The 22,608-nt window shown below is 46.0% G+C and overlaps 1 protein-coding gene across 1 annotated transcript in view; it reads left to right on the forward strand.

The window, feature by feature from the left end:
• The first annotated feature begins 1,156 nt into the window (after window positions 1-1,156).
• The window catches only part of TGFBR2 (transforming growth factor beta receptor 2), a 92,595-nt gene continuing 71,143 nt past the window's right edge, over window positions 1,157-22,608 (forward strand). Inside the window, exon 1 of the mRNA XM_055558314.1 lies at window positions 1,157-1,798. Coding sequence (XP_055414289.1) covers window positions 1,705-1,798 — 94 coding nt within the window. The 5' untranslated portion in view covers window positions 1,157-1,704. The remainder of the gene's footprint in view (window positions 1,799-22,608) is intronic.

Below are 22,608 nucleotides of genomic sequence, written 5' to 3' on the forward strand. Positions count from 1 at the left end.
GGATGGTGGTGGCCTGGGCGGCGACTGCAGAGGAAACAGGAGAAACAGATTTTGAACTCAACTTTTCTCCATCACTCAAGTGGCTTTGGCAAGGCCGTTGGTGGGAAGGAAGATGCCCAGCCCTGCTGATTTCATCCCACTTCCTGCATCCTAAATTCTAGAGCTAGGAAGTGGTCTTTTCCTAAAAGATGCATGCAGAGGCAGCTTCCATGCTGGGTAGAGCAGTGGTGACAAGACTTAAGTTTATTCCAGGATCACGCAAAAGAACTCCTGAGATTGACAGGGAAGATGGCAGGGTTGGGTTTCCAGGGAGAGCTAGTTGCCTTTATTCCCAGTAAGCCTGGCCACCTGCCTCTGCAAACAAGCTTTCTCTCAGATAAAAGAGTTTTATTGTGTAACCTCCTGGAAGATCTCCTGACCAGAGGGCTGTACTGAATCTAAATCTTTCAGGGCTAGAAGTAGGGTGAGCATATCTACCAGGACACATGGGAAAGAGAAAGGGGGGCCTGCTAATAATTCAACTTTGAAGCAAATATACACCAGGATTGTTTGGGGGCAAACCTGACCACCAAACCGAGATGGGGAAGTTGGAAGTTCATCCCGTTCTGCTCTCTCTCACCCATGTCCCCTTTTGCAGGGAGGGGCTCAGGGTCCTGTCCTATCACAGTGCTGGAAGGCAAACCCTGGCACTTAGCTGACCCCAGGCCACTTTTACTCTCACACTTTCTGCCCTACCTGATACATTCTGAAGATAACATTTCCCCTTACAATGATCACTCTGTGATGGCTTGTATTAGTAATTGCTCACGGAGTCACTCCCAGAAAGAAAGAGGGGATTCCAACTGGGAGGCATCACCCAAGAGCTCATCAGAAATGCTGCCTCTTAGGACAGCTGAAGCAGAAGCCGCCTTTTAACACGATTTTCAGGGGCACACTGAAGTTTTCCACCTGCAGTAAGATAAACATTTTACAATGTGACGATGTAGGCAAACACAATTAATTGAAACAAAAGTCTAATGAGGAAATACTACTTTATTGGGGGCGGGGGGGTGGGGGTGGGAACTGTGCTAACAACTCGGATTTCAGCATCTACTCTTGCCACTTGAAGTTTGAAAACCCCGCTCTGAGTCACTTAGGAGCAGCCCGAAGAGGGTTGTAGGGAAGTGGGAGGATGCTGGTTGGGGGTGCTCTGGAGAGTGCACATACACCCTGCGTTCAGTGACTTTCTGGAACTTGTGCACTTATTGCTCAGCAGTCCTCGGAGCGGGGAACGTGGAGGGCAGCGAGGGGCCGCTGAAAGTTTGCCAAAGCCCCGGAGGGGCTGGTCCGGGGCCGTGATTGGCAGCTGCGAGAGAGGGCGAGGGCCGGGAGCCGAGCCGGGGAGCAGGCTCCGGGCGGCGAGAGGTCCTGCCCAGCTGTTGGCGAGGAGTTTCCTGTTTCCCCCGCGGCGCCCGGGCGAAGTCGTGAGTCACTCGCACGCCGGGCCCGACGACACTCCGCGCGCGCACCCGCCGGCCGGGCCGGCCTCCAGCTCCGCTCCCCTCGGCCGCCGGGGCCCCCCGCGCCTCGCCCGCCGCCACCCTCCCCGCGGCCCGCGGCGCCACATCTGGCCGCACCGCTGCTGGGCGCCCGGCGCGGGTCCGGAGGGCGCGGAGGCGCGGCGTACGCGCTCGGGCCGGTCTATGAGGAGCGGCGGGGGCTGCCATGGGCCGGGGGCTGCTCGGGGGCCTGTGGCCGCTGCACGTCGTCCTGTGGACGCGCATCGCCAGCACGATCCCGCCGCACGTTCCCAAGTCGGGTGAGTGGCTCCCCGCCTGGACTTGGCGCCGGGGTCCCCGGGTCCCCGCCGGGCTGCGCTTGACAGTCGGCCTGGGAGGCGGGCCGAAGCCGGGACGTGGCCTGGGTCCCCGTGCCCCGGTGCCTTGTGCTGGGACGGGTGGGCTTTTCTTTCCAAAGGCCAGGAAAGTGGCTTCGGTGGGGGGCGCGCAGGGCGCCCGGTCCCCTTTGTGCGGGCAGGAAGGGCGCTGCGTCCCGGGCCGCCCCCACCCCCGGAAAGGGAAGTTTGAGAAGTTGGTGATCGGTGGAGGCAGGACGCTGCGGGCCTCGGAGTGAGCGGCGGGCACACCTGGTCCGGGCCCGGGGTGGCCCAGCTCCCCGAAAGGGCAGGGTCCCCTATTCTCTGCTCCTTCCCAGGGTCACATGCCCCCGGACCGTCCTCTTGGCCCGGAGTAACTTTAGCAAAGTTTCGAGGAAGAGAGCGATTGCCAAAGGAAAGTTGTCTGGTTCCACTTGGGGTAGGCATGGATGAGGCCAGAGGGGGGGGGCTTGTCAGGTGGAAGGCGGAGTGTTTACTGAGTGCCTGCTAGGTGCTGGGTGCCTGAGATGTTGCCCGGAGCAGGACAGCCCCTCCTTCCGGGCTTGAAGGCTCTCTGCAGTGGTTTGGTGGAAACAGAGGGGTTAAAATCTTAAACTCCCCTGCCCACCTGATCTTGATGTCTAGAGGGTTTTGCGGGGAGAAAAATGCAGAAATTGCGCTCTTAAGGATTTGTTATGGAAAGTATCCAATCCCTGAGACCTCGACAGTTAGAAATTTTGCAACTCTTAGCTACAGAACTGAGTATATGCATCTGGGATCTGGTAACAGACCCAGAGTCTTTGACCTTTGTGGGCCTCAGTCTCCTCATCTGTGAAAGGACGTGGTTAGGTCTGGATCATTTTAGTTCCCTTCATCTTTATCATCTTATGTCTCTCTCCTTCCTTTTGATGACTTGGAGATGCCCTGCGTGGATTAGGGATGAAATGTAGAGGATCCGACAGCCCTCTTCACTCTTGAGGACATGTTCTGTTTACCAAGGGCCAGAGGCATACCGCTTTTGGTTTTGTCTGGAAGAAATATGGAGGAGTTTCTACATAGGACATTCCATAGTACTTGAAGTGGATTGACAACTTTTAAGAATTATCTTTTATGTTGAAGGTGGCATGGAGATGGGAGTTTTTAATAGAATGAGAAAGAAGCAATATTGTAAACAAGAAGATCCTAACACAAATTTGAGTTCTATAGTTTACTAACAGTCCACTGTTTTATTCTTATATTGCAGTACCAGAATGTTTGACTCTCTAATTATACCCCAGACTCTTAAAAAACCAAGTTATATTTTGCTAATATTTTAAATGGCACCTTTAGTTTTCAGTTTACATTAGAAATCATTAAAACTTTTGTTTCAGTTTATGAAAGAAGGAAATTAGTGGCCCCTGATTCTGTTCGGGTTTATTTACAAGGATCAGATTTATGATTTGCAAATTCCAGACTCAGTAGTTCATGAGTCAGTCTCAGTTCATCTATATACACACTTTTAAACAATTAGCTTGAAAGCCAACTGGCTTTTTATTTGGGCTTTTAAACAGCATTACAAAACCCACAGATTTCATATTTTTATGGAATTAAAGCCACAAAATGGTTTAACCCTTGTAATAGGTATTCATTTGAAGTTACATTTTTGAAGATAGTTAAAGGTCAAAGGTAGCTGTAATCAAGATAGGAAACCTAATTCTACTTGTATTTAATTTTCCATGGAAGTCAGTAGTTTTAGGATTTTCCTAACATAATTAGTAACCTGTTGTGACATTTTTCAAAGTATCTTAATGCATAGTAAGGGAAGAAATAAGATTTTTTATAGCCTTCTCTTGGGTTACTTAAAAAAAAAAATTCCATCTTATGTTTAGGATATTGACAGGTGAGCTAAGATTTCAGTACACGGACAGACTTCACTAAGCTACATACTGAAAGGTATCTGAGTTTTTGTTTTTGACTTAGTAGACTCACTTATCCTAAATGCCTCAAATTAAGTAATTGCTCTTCGGGGGAGAACTTTAAATGTCTGAAAACTCTTCAGATCTGAAAAATATAACTTTTACTTTTCAAATACCTAACAGGATACCCTTGTAGAGGACTCAGTGTTGATGAAAATGTCAGTACAGATAAATTTCTTTTCCCGAATCACTGCTGATTTTGTCAGGGTTCTGGAAACCACTAGGCCTAGAATTTGATCTATTTGCTTTTGTTCCCAGAAAGCACGTTTCTTACCTCTAGGCCCCTTGCATTAATGGCATCTTATTTTTAAGCAGTTATGGTTTTTATAAGATGCTCATCACGTTTTGGATTCCTGGTCTTTTTTTTAGGGTAGCACCCCACCTTGAAACTCTGCTGTCTGTAGAACCAGCATCCCTGCTACATGGTCTCCCTTTCCATTATCAACACAACTTAAAAAAAAAAAATTTAAACCCTGTTTTTCCAATTAAGAATGACACTTCATTGGTGCTGTTGCAGAAAATGTCCATTACCCTTTCTTCCTTCTTAACAGTATTTATAATGTCATTTGGTGCCAGGCAGGTGGCTCAGACCTGGAAACAGCATCTTGAGTGAATAAGACAGGCTGGTCTTTGCCTCTGTTGAGTCTAAGATATAGGAGTGTGTTGAGACCCAGAGAAGGATACATATTCTAACCCTGGGTCCTGGGAAGCATTATGGACCCTAGACCCCTTTGTCAGAAGCCCACTTTGGTGAGTGTTGAGTGTTTCCTTCCATTCCCTCCACTGTCCCTCTGAACATAGGTTTTTCATTGATCCATGCTTTTCTATGCCTGCCTTGTTCCAGGCCCTCAGTTGGGTCACCCCACTTTTGTTCAAGCTGCTGTCTGGAACTCCTGCTGCTTTGGATAATTTACGGTCATCTTTTAAGACTTACCTCAAGGGTCATCTTAAGCAAACCTGCTTTCAGTGCCCTGGGTGGAGCGAAAGTTTCCCTCCAGGGGGCAGGCCTCTCTGGTAACAGTAGTAAGGCAGAATTCTCTATGGGACTCTCTCAAAGGCAGTGGATTTGTCTTACTTGTTTTTCTGACTCCAGGGTCTCCAGCAACACCTGGTGCATCACTTAGCACCCAGGAAACGCTGCACTGAGCCTCCACTTCATCCTCCGGGAGGCAGGGCAGGCCAGGCAGGCATGTTCACACCCAGGCAGTCACTGTTTATTGGGTGCTTGGTCTGAATGGTCAAATCTTTACTTTTAGTGAGAATAGTTTGGTTCTGATGTCAATAGGCAATTTTGCTGTTTTATACTGTGTCATTGGTCCTTTGATTCTGATGATCTATTGGAAAAGCTGCTTTTAACTTCTGACAAACATGGAGGAAAGCTGCAAGTTGTCATCCAGCCTCTTTAGCTGTTCAATTGAATTTGTGTAGGGCATTCAAAGCCATTGCAAAAATTTTTCCAACTTTCTCCCAAAGATAGTTTCCAGTGAATACTGGAAATACAGATCCATTCCCCCCGCTCCTTTTTTTTTTTTTTTTCTAGAAAATTGTCGAAAGGAGACTTTCATTAAAAATGAAGTGCAGAAATCTAAATTTAGCTTTGAAGTTTCTTTTTTCATCAGGGTCTTATGTTTGGGTTTTTAAGCAGTGAAGCAGAGTCTGTCTAAGGGAAGTGTGGCCCTGGGGCAGCTGCTGTCTGCAGAAGAGCAGTGTCGCTCTTATTTAGGTCTGATGCAAACCACCAAAACAGTTTAAAATAGGGTGTGGAGGAAATGTCCTTCCTGGCTGCAGCATGGCATTATTTAGCCAATTTCCACAGAAAAACATAACTCTGTCACCTTGTTGGCTCCTGCCCTTTGGGGCCTTTGGTATAGCGTTCCAGAATAACTCATGATTTTCAGTAGAAGTGATTTAACAGATAGGCATTAGCAGCAGGAACGCTCACCATGTGTTTCACACTCCTTCTTTCCCTTGTAATATTTTGCTCTGTATGCACTTGTGGCTTCTGACCAAGGTGGGATAACGATGATGGTCCTTCTTGCCTGGCATGTTATGAGGTTTGGGAAGCCAAGAAGGCACACTGGCTCATCTCAAGGAAAAGTAAGGAGAAGGGAGAAGTAACATTTGAGAAGCTGCTCTGAGCCAGTGGCCTGACATTACTATCTAATTTAATCCTCAGAAAAAATGGAGAAGATAAGTTTCATTATCTTTATTTTATAAATGGGGAAGGTGGCGTCTGTACAAGGCCACTTGAAGTTAGCCTCTGTGTGTGTGTGTGTGTGTGTGTGTGTGTGTGCATTTTCTAATCTCGCCTTCCTTGTGTTCTGCTCGGTGTATCTGTGTGAACATGTGTGGAGATGGAAGTTACGGAGTGAGTCAAGGGATGTCATAGGAAAGGGGAATTTACCATCTAATATCCATTCAGTAGATGGGGAAACAGTGGAAACAGTGTCAGACTTTATTTTTGGGGGCTCCAAAATCACTGCAGGTGGTGATTGCAGCCATGAAATTAAAAGATGCTTACTCCTTGGAAGGAAAATTATGACCAACCTAGATAGCATATTAAAAAGCAGAGACATTACTTTGCCAACAAAGGTCTGTCTAGTCAAGGCTATGGTTTTTCCAGTGGTCATGTATGGATGTGAGAGTTGGACTGTGAAGAAGGCTGAGCACCGAAGAATTGATGCTTTTGAACTGTGGTGTTGGAGAAGACTCTTGAGAGTCCCTTAGACTTCGAGGAGATCCAACCAGTCCATTCTAAAGGAGATCAGTCCTGGGTGTTCATTGGAAAGACTGATGTTGAAGCTGAAACTCCAATACTTTGGCCACCTAATGTGAAGAGCTGACTCATTGGAAAAGACCCTGATGCTGGGAAAGACTGAAGGCAGGAGGAGAAGGGGACGACAGAGGATGAGATGGTTGGATGGCATCACTGACTCAATGGACATGGGTTTGGGTAAATTCCAGGTGTTGGTGATGGATAGGGAGGCCTGGCGTGCTGTGGTTCTTGGGGTCGCAAAGAGTCGAACACGACTGAGCGACCGAACTGAACTGAACTGATTCATTCAGTGCCTCAGAGACCATGATTTGCTTTGCTCCTGTGATCTGCCTCCTTCCTAATTGTCATCTGATTGTCATCATACTACAGAAAATCAAGATAGGGAGAGTCTCTTTGCCCAGGGAAATTCGGCTGTCCCTAATAATAGTGTCCGAGTGGTGGGACACCCTGCGGTGACCCATCCCTTGACCACTGACAGTAGTTAGACTTGGGCCGACTGTCTCTCAAGATGTGCTCTGCCAACCCTAGATTCCAGGCGTGTAGGACCAGCATCTGTGGACAGACCTCCAACAGCTGCTGGAATGGGTGGGAAGAGTAGGATTTATCCAGGATCACAAAGGAGGATGACTTGATTTTTGATGTCTCACTCATTGGAAAACTTATAGGCAGCTAATATTCTTTGCCTCCCAAAAGGATCTCTCTTTTATTTGCCGTAATCAGCATTTTCAGTCTTGGCGCTCAACTGCCTCCTTGCCTGTGGTCAACTTAGGATTTCCTACTTAGCCTCTTCAGGGTTCCTAGGTCTGTTCTCGGGGCTGAAGCTATAGATCATTAGAATGGACTTATCTTGGGGCAAATGTATGGGCTGGTGAGATTGTATCTGGGGAAGGTTGCCTGCCCTTTATTTTATGCAGCTCTTTTTAAAATTTATTTTTGCTCTTTTCTGGTAAGATATTTGCTCCTCACCAAGTTTTTCTGCTTAGTTAAAATATAGGCCTAGTATACAGGCAACAGGAGCCTCTGCCCTGGGATTTAAAGGGCATTGCTTTTATTCTTCTCTGGTCAGGCCCCTGTCCATGGGATGAGGAAACCCCTGGCCTTGTGAGTCCAAAGTGTCCCCTTTTTATTTTTTAAAAATATTCATGTATTTAGTTGGCTGCCTTGAGTCTTAGTTGATGCACGCAGGATCTTTGTTGCATCATGTGGGATTTTCCATTGCAGCACACAGCCTCCCTAACTGTGGCCCATGGGCTCAGTAGCTGTGGCGTGTGGGCTTTGTTGCTCCATGTCATGTGGGATCTTAGTTCCCTGATCAGGAATCGAACCCGCATCCCCTGCATTGCAAGTTGGATTCTTAACCACTGGACTACCAGGGAAGTCCTCAAAGTCTCCCCTTTGTAGATCAGTTTCAGGTGCCTGGCAACCCAGAATATGCTGCTCGGACGGCTGTGGACCAGCTTGTACAGCTCGTGTGGATCTTTGGCCCATCTTCCTGTGGACCTTTGTAGCCACTGGTCTGTGGGCCTGAGCAGTGGCAAAGGCACAGCTGTGTATATATGGGATGTAGAGGGTGTGAACGTTAAAACTGGGGAGTTTACATGTCACAAGGTCTCTCTTGGTGCCGGATGGAGCAGCCAGTGGAAAGAGGAAGGTAGATCGTTGGCCAGGTCTGGGACGGTGTTTCCCCATTTCCTGGGCTGGATTCTGAGCAGGTCAAAAGTTTGAGAGTTGAACTTGGTCTTTTCTAAGAAGTTATCAAGGTGCATTTGTCAGTTGAGGCAGAAGGATCAACCTGTTTTGCTGAACAGTTGGTTAGTGCGATCTGTAACTTTCAGTATCTGACCTGTGGTCTGTGGACGTTATCAAGGTGCATTTGTCAGTTGAGGCAGAAGGATCAACCTGTTTTGCTGAACAGTTGGTTAGTGCGATCTGTAACTTTCAGCATCTGACCTGTGGTCTGTGGGCCACCATTTGTACGCCGCTGCCCTGGGTGTTCCGATGCCGGGGGTGGATCTATACAAACCACATGCCTTTGCTGAGGTGTTAAGTATAAAATTAGTTGTTGTGGATTGTATCATATTTTCCCTGGAGTAAAGAGATTGCTCATTAATGAAAAGGCTAAGAGTTTGGCTGTAGTAATAGTATTGTATCTCCTTGAGGAAATTCAGTTTTTCGTGGCTTGTCTTTTTGTGCAGGAAACTTAAGCTTTATTCATTTGACTTGTTCTAGCCAGGATTTCACTTACACAGCTTCTTTAAGATTTCCCAGTGTCTTGCTTGCGTTTCCTCTTGGACTTGGGAACATGAGGCACGGTGCAGCTTATCTGGATGTTTTCTTCTCCTATTGTAAATATTTTATTTGAGAGATCTGTGGCCTTCTCAAGCCTTTTTAAGGAAACAGGAATATCAGTACAGTATAAAGAAATAAAAAGCCCTTAGGATACCGTACAAGGTATTTTTGTCAAAACTGTGCATTTTTGGGAACTGGTAGCTTCGCAGAATCAACATTGAGTGTCTTTGAAGGAAAATAGGGAGCCAGGTGTGTGTTATCAACATTTTCCACTTGTTCTGTTAAAGGTGTAAATTGTGGTGGAGGATGCATTAGCTGTGGCAGGAAGTTCACTCCGCTGCTTTGTGGATGACTGCTGGTGGTCCTGAACTCTGCAGAACTTTGCTAAGGTAGCCCCCGCAGTGGTGTTTCGTCTTGAGGAAGCTTCATGAGAGAGACTTTATGGGCAGGTTTCCTGATAACGTTATGATTTTAGTTATACTCATTGGACCACACTGAGCACTTACTGTGTATTATTTAACCTCCAGGCAGGTAAACTTTATAATGCTCGTAGTAAGTCTTCTAGAGATCAGGGAAATTAACTAAGGCCACTCAGTTAGCAAATGGTTAGACTGGGGTTGAACCCAAGATGGTCTGGTTTGGGTACCTAGACCCTAAGTGTTATGCTGTACTGAACAGGCCACCTCAATTGATACAGACCACTTCTCCTTTATAGCCTGGGTGCTGGGAGACTCTGGGAGTTCAGAGAAATAATGGTGATAGCCAACATTTTTCTAATGCTTTGGCCTTCTTTATATGTTATCCCGTTTAATTTCTTTAAATAAAAGAATGTTTAATCCATACACCAGGTAGTCAGTCATTAGGCCTATCTTATGACCTTAATGGGAAAATGAAATATACACATCAGATGAAATAGCCCTGGCTGAATCATGGCCATCAAGGAGTTTAGGTATTCTGAGGAAAACAGACCCTTTATTTGGAAGGACTGGGGAAATTCAAGGATGAATTCAAGGATGTATAAGTAGGTGGGGGATATATATGGTGTGCCAAGGTGGTTTTACCATGATGTGGATAGAACTTAACCTCAAGGCTTCTCCCTGGTACAGGCCTGCCTTCTTGCTCTAGGAGGGACCCTGGCAATACAGTTAACAAGTATCATCAAGGTAAAGAATATTTAAGACATTTTGCAATGCCCTGAAAATTACAGCTCATCTGTAGAAGAAACTGGATACAGAGGCTTTCCCAAATTTAGAGGCATCTCAAAACATTCATATGATACTAATTACATGAGTTAGTTATGAAGCCAAAAAAATACTTCCAAGTTATTCAAGAATAAATTAAAAAATTCTAGGGGCTTCCCCGGTAGTTCAGTGGTTAAGACTCCATACTTCTGCTGCAGGGGATGCGAGTTCAATCCTGTTGGGGAACTAAGATCCCGCATGCCACACAGTGCATCCAGAAAGAAGGGGAAAAGAAGAATAAATTACAAATTGTGGTTATCAATTCTAGAGGAAGTATCGAGTTATTTTAAATTTTCTCTAACGAGATATTGCGAAATACCATTGGAAGAGATGATTAAAGACAATGCAACCAAAAACTGTAGTAGCATGTATCTGAGAGGTGTATCAAGCAGTTAATTTGTTTTCTTTTAAATTTTATATCTGTGGTATCTGCAGCTTCTTAAAATTTGGAATTTGTAAGATTCCACTCTAAATTCTAAATACTCACTTTCATACCTAAATTTCTGTTCTTAGTTTTATATTCTTTTTCTTAAGGAGTGCCCTTAAAATTGATAAACTTCAGCTTCCAGAAGACCTGACTCTGTGCCTAACGGTAGAGTTTGCTTGTTGACTTAGAAAATAAATTTAAAATTTTCACCACCCCCAATCCCATATAAATACTCTGAAGTCTGCACGGTTACATTACCAGACCAAAGCTTTTTTTTCCCTAACGTCTTCATCATTTTGCTAGTTTAGAGGCCCCATGCCAAGTAGAGAAAGAAGTTGTAAGTACGTAATTATCACAGAACCTTGATCTTGAATGATCTAAGCCTGCTTTGACCCATGGTTTTGAGATTAAGTCTCTGCCTAGGAGACCGCTGATGAAGATTAAACCCCATCATACTGGCCGTCAAGGTGTCTCGGGGCCTGGTTACCTTCTTTGGGCTCCCTGGGTCTCATTTTTCTTCTATGTATAGTGACAAGAATTCAACTGGCTAAGATTTGCAGCTTTTTCTGTCCTGAAAAAGCTGGGTGTTACTAAAGGAAATCATCAATGTTGACTTAGAAAACATAATCATTAACTAATCAAAATAGAAAACTATTGAAAGTCATCCCAGATCGGAACAGACGAATACCACAGACATCCAGTTGCAGTTTGTTGGGAGTGGATGCTGTTAAAGAAAGAAGCAAGCCCCGGTTATTTTGGAAATCTCCTAGTGCAAGTGCCTGTGGAGACTTCCTCACCAAAGAGCACGTTTCCTGCAACTCCCGCTGTCTCCTCCTGGCCGGAGAAAGGCGGCCTGGGTTTGGGTGGGAGCACCATTTCCCTCTGCTTAATTACAGTGTTGGCATCCTCCCCTTCCTCTGAGTTGGTGAGAAGGTCTGTGAATAGTTTTCCTAAGGTAGAGAGTTAGGAAATGCTTCTCTACGTCTAGGAAAAGAGAACCCTGAAGGAGCATCTGTCTTTGGGGGGAAATGAATGGAAACTTGTCTGAATATAACTAGTCTTGTCTTGCCTTTCAAAAATTTCTCCAAACATTCTCAGAAAGGCCAGAATTTGCTTCATTCGGGCAGTTTTCAGATACTCTTTTCGGCAGGGGCGTAGCTCTGAGTCCCATAATTGCATTTCTGTATAGTCAGCAGCGGAGGAATCTTCTGACTGTTGCTTTGGATGACTGTCTTGTTATCACAGCTTACATTTATGTTTTAGTCTCTCAAACCCATAATATTGAGCAAAAAAAGAAAGACCATATGATAGAATTTGCCTTCAAATATGTGAAAAGGCAAAAACAAAACAAAACACCCAATAGCAACATTTTGTATTCACTGTTCTGCAATCCCTTGAAGTTCGTTGTTTTAAAATAGTCTCTAGCCCTCTGAACCCAGCCTGGGCATGCTCCTATCCTAGCTTCTCTCGTGGCTGCTTACTCGCTCTAACGTTGCAGCGGGCCAGCCAGCCTTCCCGTCTGTTGCCCTCTTCTGTTGTCCGTCCCCTCCCCCTGCAGCCCTCCTTCCTCACTCTCCAGGAGCCTCATTTCTCTTTCCACATCCACCTTTCATGACCTGTAGTGTGCCATGAGGCCAAATTCTTGAGGTCAAAAACGATGCCTTTCTATCGTCCCCTGCTAACAGCAACGAAAGATGCTCCAGTACTTTGCTACCCAAAGGGCGGTCGGGCTGCCAGCAGAATCTGCATCACCGAGGGCTTATGGGAAATGCGGAATGTTGGACCCCTACCCAGACCTACTGCCTGAAATCTGATTCTGCATTTTAACAAGATCTCTGGGTGTTTCATGTATGTGTACATTAAAGTGTGAGAAGCACTGCTGTGATATTGTGGAAACCTTTCCACAGGAGTATCAAGTGATCTGCAGAGATTTCAGTATGTCAGATCAGACTTTTTTTCTGTCACTGAGAAAAAGAAGGAAGAATTCAAGGAAGGGTAGCTGCCCATTTTATGAGGGTACTTTGACTCATCCTCAGCTACAGGGCCCGTTTTAACCGAGGGTGAGTAATGCTCTAAGGCTAGCAGAAGAGAAAATTGCTGAAAGCAAGTCAGTTAATTGAGGTCTTAACCCATGTCTTTTGGGCTTCCCTGGTGGCTCAGCTGGTAAGGAATCTGCATGCAACGCAGGAGACCTGGGTTCGATCCCTGGGTTGCGAAGATCCTCTGGAGGAGGTAACGGCTACCCACTCCAGTATTCTGGCCTGGAGAATTGCATGGACTGTGTAGTCCATGGGTCACAAAGAGTCAGACACGATTGAGCAACTTTCACTTTCACTTTACCCAGAGCATCCTTCATGCCTGTTTCCTCCACTGACTGTCCCAAGACCACCAAGTATAGCTCCTAGGGATCCTTTTCTCTGCTAAACTCAGCATTCATCATGTTTACTCTTTAGGCATTTAATCACAGAACACCTTGACATTTATAGGCCATAATTAAGTCAGCAGCTATTATATGCTGGCGTGTCTTAAAATGTGTTGCACTCCCTTGTATATAAAGTATGTTTACAATAAATTAATGAATTAATGTCTGGTTTTTCAGGAAGTGGGTCTACTTTTCAATATGGAAAAAAAAATCTATTGTCTTGAGAAATGTTTTTGGTCAATGCTCAGGGAGGATTCCATTTTTCTTGAATCCCTCAACATTGATTTTAGACTGTTCTGAGAGCCCTATGACTGGTTTCTTCATTGATGAGCTTCTGTATTTTACTCAACAGAAGGCAATGTTTGTACCTCAGCTGCTTTTATCTTCCAATAGTTGTGGCTCCCTGTCAGTAGAAACAACTCGTTCTCATAACAACTTTTTGATTTTTCCAAATAATTTTATTTTCTGACCTTTTTTTTTCTTTTGACATCTGACTTGGCAAAAACAAACAAAATGTAGAAAAAACTTTCCATTACAGCCTTGTCTCATGTTGCTTCTTTCCCATCAGATCTCAACTTATTTATCAGAGTAACTTTCTTTTTTTTTTTTTTCAGAGTAACTTTCAAATAGAGTCTCATATAGTGTGCGTGTACACACACTCAGTCACATCCAGCTCTTTGTGGCCCCATGGACTGTAGCCCACCAGGCTCATCTGTCCATCCCAGGCAAGAACACTGCAGTGGGTTGCCACTCCCTACTCCAGAGGATCTTCCTGACCCAGGGATCCTGCATTGGTAGGCAGGTTCTTTACCGCTAGTGCCACCTGAGAAGCCTCTGACTCTCTTAATTAATTAATCAGACACTATTTACAACAATTACCTAGTTACAAGAAATGCATTTTTGCTCTTAAAATGCTACCACAGTGCAAGACTGAGCTCCTGTTTTCTGTCATCTGTAAGGCTCTCCTCATTGGTTTCTGCCCATGGACACGCCTCGTCTCTCCAGCACACAGTATATATCCCATCAGTTAACTCTGCCCCGCACCTGTCATGTTGACAGGTGACCTGCTGGGAAGCCTTCCGTGGATCCTCTCCACGGGTCCGGGGTGACTGCAAGGCCCTCGCTTCCTTCCTGAGGTCTGGGTGCGTCCCTGGTCTAGGGCGCACAGACAGGACCCGGCATCAGCTGGACGACCACAGGCCTGGATGGGACCAGCTTCTCCCTCAGCCCTGTTCTGCCCTCTTGCATCCTTAGGCCCTGGTTTCACTCAGCTTCTCTAGCCCGTGACTGTTCTGCTCTGCAGTTTTCCCGTTCTCTCCTCATACCCAACGACACCTCTGTTCCTTTGAAACAATGCTGGCCAAACCCCACTTCTCCTGTCGCATCTGCAGTCAGATTTGTCCTGTTTTTCCTTTCACAGTATCTCCGTCAGGCCTCACGTCCTCTTGGGCAGCCCTGGAGGGAAGCTCCCTGTGGCTAGATGTGTGTGTGTTTTAAATCTCGTCCTAGAAGGAAAACCCTTTGAGGGAGAGCCATCTGTCTGATTTTCCCCTGGTGCTCAGCATGTATCGTCACTGAAAAGAGTGTTGGGTTTGAAATTCATTACTGCTAAAGGCCAGGGACGCTGCTTATAAATCCAACATGGCGGGTGGGGGGGTTGACAAGATTTTGTTTTTTGCTCCCCCAGGTGCGTCCTCCAGGGCTGGTTATTTATAGCCACCTGTGGGGGTATGTGAGAGAGCCACGGGCTTGTGGGAAGTCGCGCGTCCTGACTTGTGTGAGTGGCTCTTTACAGTGGAGGTTTCCTGTGTGTTCAGCCTGTAGTCTCTGTGAATCTGGGGGAGCTGCACTCTGTGGGTGGGAGGGCTGTTGTTTTTCCACCCATCACAGCCACCTTTGATTCATTTATCTTCTTGTGCACATCTTTTGTCGAGGGCCCAATGTGCTATGACTGCAGAGGCCAGAAAAAGTCAAAGTAAATCATACCATCTGACGACTTAGGACAGTTGTTTTTTTTTTTTTTTTTTTCGCCAGTTCTGCCTTTCATTTTCTGACTCATAGCTTATTTCCTGTGTTGGGATGGTTGGAGAAGGGGCTGTTGAATGCTGGGGAGGTGGGGTGGTGGAGAGCTGCTGAAGACATCATCCTACCTGCCCAATGGAAAACATCCCGTCTGCAAGGGACTCCTGTTGGCACATTTGGAAAAGTCCTGTGGAAATAGCTCAGGGGTAGGAGACAGGTAGAAAGGCTGCCTTAGGTGGGCACTTAATGGGGATGGGTCTCCAGAGAAGGCCTGGAAGGTCTCAGCCCTGCCATCACCATGGTCTCCACAGCCCCTGTGTCAGCGCTCCGTTGCTGGGGTGCCTCCTGGGCCAGCACGGCTTCCAGACACATCTCCCCTCCTTTCCAGCTGAGTCATCACCCCTCAGCCCTCCTCTGTGGACATTCTGGAGTAGACTTCATAAAATAACATGGACATGGACTAGCAAGCTAGCCCCGCCTGCTCTATTGATGGGGGGGAAGGAGGTAAAATAAGGAATTTGCATCTTAATATATCTGTGGCACTTACTAGACAGAGAATGCTTCTAAGCTGATGTGCCGTTGGTGAGCTTTCAAAACTGTTGAAAACATGAACATCCCCAAATGTGGGGATGTTTGTGGCAATTATAGACTCACTTCTGTTTATTCAACACTTTGCAAAGCAGTTTGTAAAAATCAGAGTGTGTCCCATTACCAGTTTTTGAATTAGAGGCCTCTCGTGTCTTTGGGGCCCAGTACGGAATCTGGTTTCCTAACAGTTCAGCGGTTACTTCTTGAGTGATGTTAGAACTCCAATGAACTTGAACCTCGAAGCCCCTCTGCTCTAAGCCTATTGGCTTTGCTTCTCAAGGGATCCCTTCTTTTATGTAAAAACAATGGACTAAATGTTAGTTGTCTGTGTCACTCACGTTCTGCCAGTCAAAGCAGTTTTGTTCTTCTCTGTATGTCTTTATTTATACATCTTGCTTTAAGTGGAAAAGGAAGCCTCAAACAATTCCTGACCTCTGATACAATGGACTATTTTGCTGATGACCCGTACTCTAAAATAATTTATATTCCTGAAAGTTTTTGGAGGAAGCCCCTGAAAAATCTTGGCAAAGTCGAATTGGTCCCGAGTCGCTTTTCTTAAATCATCTTCCAGGTTACACAGGCCACCCATGGAAGCTGCGGCCCTCGTGCTCTCTCAGCTGCAGTGTCTTGAAGCTATAAGAGAAGCACGAGGCCGCAGGGAACTGAGGATTGTGCTGGTTGACAGCAGTCACAGAAACCTCAGGACACTATGGGCTCCTTTGCCTTTTATCAGCAGCAAGCAGGGCTTCAGGGGAAGGACCTGATTTCAGTGAGCGTTTCTGCCCACCGCCCTCTGTGTGCATATCTCTTGGGAACACATACAATGTCTTTCATTGTTAAAATAGCTGTTAAATGAAAGTTTAAAGCTCAGCAAATGTTGTACAAATAGTCCTTTGCTTACTTGTCCAGGCAGATGGAAAACTAGCGCCAGGGAGACAGAAAAGAGAAGTGATTTGAATAACTTGAAGGAAATGGCAACCCACTCCAGTATTGTTGCCTGGATAATTCTGTGGACAGAGGAGCCTGGCAGGCTACAGCCTGTAGGGCCACAGAGAGTCGGATAAGACTGAGCACGCGTGTACACGCACTACCATTGAGACGAACTGGGGAGAGAAGACCAGTGGAAAAAATCTAGTCAGCTAACTTTGAAGAAAACGTATTGACCATGTCTGATTATAACGGTGTTTTAATCATCCCATATGTTCACAGAATACTTTGATATCTGTAAAACACTTTCCTTTGCCCATCACATGTAACCTTGGAGACAACCCTCCGAGATGGGTCTACTTATCCCATTTCACAGACACGGAAATGGAGGCCTAGAAAGATGAAACCCCCAGAGGCATCGTAAAGTATCGTTCGTCTTTCATCATTTTTAGTCATTATATTCCCTCGCTGCTTCATGAGCAGAACCCTGGTCCCATCGTGTTTTTCTGCTTCTATAACTGAATTGTAGAAGAGCGAATGGGAGGGTGGGTGTCAGAGGCCTCGTGTTTCTGCCTTAAACCTGAGAAGCCAGCTTTAGGAGTGGAGCATTCCCTCCTGCCAGACGTTTTTCTGAGGGTTTTGTCTACCAGTCTTACTGGAGTTCTGACTGTGTTGTGAGTCATTTTTCTCTTTCCCCTTTTCTTGTGGGGATAGTTTCTCTTTTTAACACCATGTGGTCTAGAGTTATGTCACCATTGTCCCGAGACAGATGTTGCCATTTAGAAGAGCCCGTGGCCGTTGCCCTAGTCCTATAGGTCTGCCTTGCCTTGAGCTTCAAGGTACATGACGTGGTCAGGAACGTGAGGGTCTTTATGTGGGAAGGCCCAGAGATCAGGGACTTCTGGGATCCCTTCGAAGATCTTCTTAAAGACAGATGTCTGGAAAAGATGGAGGGGAAAAACACAGTTGTTTGGGCTGGCAGAATATGAGTAACATTAGACCTCTAGCGTTTAGTCACATTGCTTTGATAGGAAAGAAATCATGCCTTGAGGAGTTGTGAAGACTACACCTCTGATTATGACATCTTGAAAGGATTTGGTAAGAAATGGCCTCGTTGGCAGAAGCCTCATTCAGGCTGCCAGCGCACAGGGATAGTTAAGAGAGTTCATAAAAAGAGCAGCTGGGTTGTGCTGTTGCTTTACTATATTTCGGTTAAGGAAATGCGTAGAAGCAGCCCCATCTGTCCCACGGACCACTTTCTCTCCCAGCAGGTCCATCAGGAGGATTTCCCATACCAGGATCCCAGATGAGTCTGATCCTTCCTCCTCAGTGGATGTTTCTTAGAACAGATGAGCTTCTTTACATAATGACTGGGTTCATGAATTTGTATCATAATTGGAGAGACTCTCCCAACTATAATACATTTCAGTGTTATCTTTATACACTTTCTTCTGTAAAGGGACTTGTAGTAAATCCTCTGGAATAATGCCTTTTATATAATCCTTTAAAATGTATCATTTTACATACTGACTCCTGTTAAGGCAAATGTAATAAGGAAAATACATTTTGAACATTTTAGAAATGGTCCTTTTTTGGATCTGTCATATAGATGGTGCTCAATATATGTTTAAATAGAAACATGTGCTCAATATATGTTTGCTTAAATAGAAAAAAGAAAAATTTCACGAAGACTAGAAACAGAAATTACATTGCTGGGATATACTGACTTAAAACTTACCTTTTTTTTTTTTTTTGTCTACTTAACTATGTGATTTTTCTGAAGGAAGAGTTTATCTACAACTGTTACCTCTGATCTAAGGAACTGTGTATCTTGTTAACTTCTTTGCTAGTTTCTCTAAAGGGAGATATGCTTTCTCACGTTCGTCTCCTTGAACTCACTATTCGTTTTCCCTTATGGGGGTCAAAACACTTGAGAAATTCAGCTTTCTCAGGAAGCCTGCTCCTCAGACTTTTCAAACAGACCTTCCTTTAGGCCTATTGTCCCCTCCATGATTGGCAGAGGATTTCCACCCTTTAAATGATAGGAACTTGTGAAATCTGCACTTAAAAATTAATCTAAAAATGATCTTCCTGGAAGGAATTCATACAATAGCAAATAAGTGCCTTGAGGCCGTTATGTTTATGATCCCTGCTTCATCCTAAAACGATTTCTTGAATCATGTACAAAGATTGCTTAGGTTGAACTTGACCCTACCTGTGTAAACATTTATAATAAGGTTCAGTTTGAATGCAGCCTGTGGTTTTCCTGACAGCAGGCCAATGGCTGGTGGGCCTGGCCGCGTATGTCCAGGGGCACCATACCCCTGTCCTTACACCTCAAGTTTGTCCCTGCTGAGGTCTTCATTCTGTATAGCATAAATCCTCCCTGAACAGTATTTAAATTCTGGCTGCACATTAGAATTATCTAAGGAGTTTTAGATGCCTGAACCAAACCCCCCAAAGTTTGACTTCTTTGCCCTGGGGTTAGGCCCTGGCATCAGTATTGTTTTGAAAGATCCCCAGATGATTCTCATGGGGAACCCAGAGTGAGAAACACACGTTTAGCCTAACCCAGCTGGGCTGCAAATGGAGAATTTGACCAAGGGATTTACTTGGTCTCCCAGCAAAGAAGTACCATTTTTTAGGTTCAAAATCTAACATCTTCTGACTTTAAATCCAGTGTAACTGATAAGAGCAAGGTTTTATTATAGAGCTGAAGGAGGATCCGAATCCCTTTACTTTTGGAAACTTACCTGCAGAGTTGGGTAAATATAGGCCATAAGGGTGGTGAAAAGTCAAGGCCAAAGGAGGCAGAATGCTGTGGATTGGGGTGGAGATCGGTGACTTTTCCAAAGGAGTAAACAGCTGACCGGGCACCACCATCCCCTCATCAGCCAGGGTCAGACTTGTGAACTTGCTCCAAGGAAATCGCAAGCTGGGAAGACGCCTGCCTGTGATGTGTGCCCGCCAGCCACACCGAGGTCGTTTTCCAGCTCCCTGCCTGTGATGTGTGCCCGCCAACCACACCGAGGTCGTTTTCCAGTTCCCTGCCTGTGATGTGTGCCCGCCAACCACACCGAGGTTGTTTTCCAGCTCCCTGACTGTAGCCAAGGCGGGCCTCAGCCCGCTGTGGACCCCAGGCCTCCTCGGAGAAGCTGTTCTCCTGGTCCCAGCCACCCTCCAAGCTGCTGGCAGGGGCACTGAACTTCCTGTGGGGCCAGGGCAGGCCTCCTAGGTGGCGATCCCTTGGCACAGCCAGGAGACCTTGGGAGAAGGTGGAAAGGCCTGGGGTGAGGAAAGCAGAAGAAATTAACATATCAAAGGGTTTCTGATAAGGGGTTTTTGAGCAGGAAGTTAATCAGATTATGAGGGCCTTCATGCCAGGCCAGGTCCTTTAGGCTTAATTGTTTTTGTTGTTGTTTAATCACTCAGGTTGGACTCTTTTGAGACCTCCTGGACTGTAGCCTGCAAAGCTCCTCTGTCCATGAGATATGCCAGGCAAGAATACACTGAGTGAGTTGCTGCTACTGCTAAGTCGCTTCAGTCGCGTCCGACTCCGTGCGACCCCAGAGATGGCAGCCCACCAGGCTTCCCCGTCCCTGGGATTCTCCAGGCAAGACCACTGGAGTGGGTTGCCATTGCCTTCTCCAAAATTGGGAGAATGGGTTTCAATACTCACAGTACTGAAAATCTGTTCCCCAGCCCTAACTCTTCCTATATATATAATTAAATTCCTGGTGAAAAAACTAAAGTAGGAGTCAAGAAGCTTTGGATTTCAATCCTGTCTTCATCAATGCTTTGCTATTGTAGCCTTAGGTAATTTACAGGAAACTCTGCAAGCTTGTTACGTCAGCTACATCATACAGATATGAGAATGAAAGAGACAATGTCTGAGAAGAGCTTACAATTCCTTTTAAACTAGCTGGCTTAATATGAGGATTCACAAGATAGAAGAAGCAAACAAAAAAACATTATTAACCATCTCCATCATCATCAATTATCATTCCAGCCCCACCTCCCTCCCTAACTGCACTTCCTCGGTCTGAAGTATTAGATTCAAGAACACAACAGAGGTATTTGCTCCTAAAGCACAGGTCTATGCATTCCTGCCATGCCTAGCACCTACTCCGAGCATATGCGGAGTGTTCCTTGGTGATGAGGCAAGCCTAGAAAGAACATCCCACTTCTTGCCCCGGGGGATCCTCAAGATTCCACGGAAAACAATCCCTTCCCTTCTAGGTGGGTATATTTCTCATGAAACACTGGATTTGTCCTGTCTTCTCCAGACTGTCAAGCAGCCGAGTACAAGATGCAGGACTTGGGCATGTATTCCTGGATGAGAAAACAACATGGGAAGGAAAAGAACCACCACTGCTCAATTAATGCCCTAGATCACGAGGCTGCTCCCACTCAAATCAGGTGCCAGCACCTCTGCAGTCATGAGAAAGAAACCCGGAGGGAGTCACCGAGGTTGCCCAGCTCAGCCGGTGAGATGCTGGAGGGGCGAGACGCAGAGACGGGAAAGGCGGAAGCTCCTCCACGGCTAGGGCCTTGGTAGGACTAGCACGGGTTTCTGGACAACCCTGACTTCCCTTCCTGCAGAGGATGACTCGCAGCCCAGACTTTACCCCCATGCCTGCCCCACTGGTTTTAGAAACAGACACCTCGGACGCTGGCTGACATCCCACCACAGCTCAAGGAGGCTTTAGAGGATGCGATTCAGAAACTTATTTCTAATGGTATTGCTAGGAGCCCTAAGGAGGTCTTGAGGTCCCCAGGAAGGCAAAGAGGAGATACCCAGGGTATGGGGCTCTATGCACCAGCCTCTCTCGAACCAGAGCAGTCCTACCCTTACACTTTATATACTGGATTCCACAGAAGAGCTCAGTGAGAAAAAAAAAAGGGGGCATATTGCTTAAATAAACTCTCTAGGTCAACTTCCTCATTATACAGAGAAGACAGAGGCCTGCAACAGCTATCCAACTTTACCAGAATCAGCTTCCCCAAACAGGGCTTATTCCTCTCCCCTGGAATTGCCCGCTGCCCATCACAAAAGGAGACTCAGTGAAGCCAGGTGGGGTCCAGGCCAGTGACCTTAAATGCAGGGTCTATTACCTAACTGGGACCAGGTGGTTCCTTTAGCAGGCCCCCGACTTCCCAAACAGAAGAATACACTGAGTGGGTTACCATGCCCCTTTCCAGGGGATCTTCCCTACCCAGGGATCAAACCTATATAGGCAATTGGATTCTTTTACTGCTGAGCCACTGGGGAAACCCTTTGGCCTAATTGGTGACTGGCAGATTGTAAGTAGGGGCATGTCATCCTCAAACCATTGCAAGACCAGGAGGGTGTGGTGTTCAGGTAGTGGGCTCCTTTCTTCCTTTCCTGTCACGCGTGTGCAATGAGCAGAAGGCAGGGGAGCCCATCACAACCTCCCTGCATGTCAAGTTAGCTCCTGGACCCTTGTTTCTGATCCCATGGTGAAATATATGTCTTATGGTTTTACATACATATTTTTAAATTTAATTGAAGTATAGTTGTTCTACATTTTGTGTTAATTTCTGCTGCACAACAGAATGATTCAGTTATACACACACACACACACACACACACACACATATATTCTTTTTCATTATGGGTTAATCTCAGGATAGTGGCCCTGAGCTAGGTGGCGCTAGTGGTAAAGAACCCACCTGCCAAAGCAGGAAACATAAGAGATGCGGGTTTGATTCCTGGGTCAGAAAGATCCCCTGGAGGAGTGCACGGCAATCCACTCCAGTATTCTTGCCTGGAGAATCCCATGGACAGAGGAGCCTCCCGAGCCACAGTCCATAGGGTCAGAAAGAGTGGGACAGGACTGAAGCGACTTAGCACACACACACATGCTGTAGGGCTTTGCTGTTTATCCATCCTCTATATACTAGTTTGCCTCTGCTCATCACAGACTCCCAATCCTTCCCCCCCCAAACACTTCATTATTTTTTAAAACAGTATTTTCTTCATGACACCTCCAAAGATATATAGGGAAGCTCTTAAGAGGCCCAGAGCCTTGAGTATCCCCCACTTACCCTTGGTGGCTCAGGCTGTAAAGAATCCGCCTGCAAT

This window comes from Bubalus kerabau, chromosome 20 (genome assembly GCF_029407905.1).
Source record: "Bubalus kerabau isolate K-KA32 ecotype Philippines breed swamp buffalo chromosome 20, PCC_UOA_SB_1v2, whole genome shotgun sequence".
NCBI classification, from domain to species: domain Eukaryota; kingdom Metazoa; phylum Chordata; class Mammalia; order Artiodactyla; family Bovidae; genus Bubalus; species Bubalus kerabau.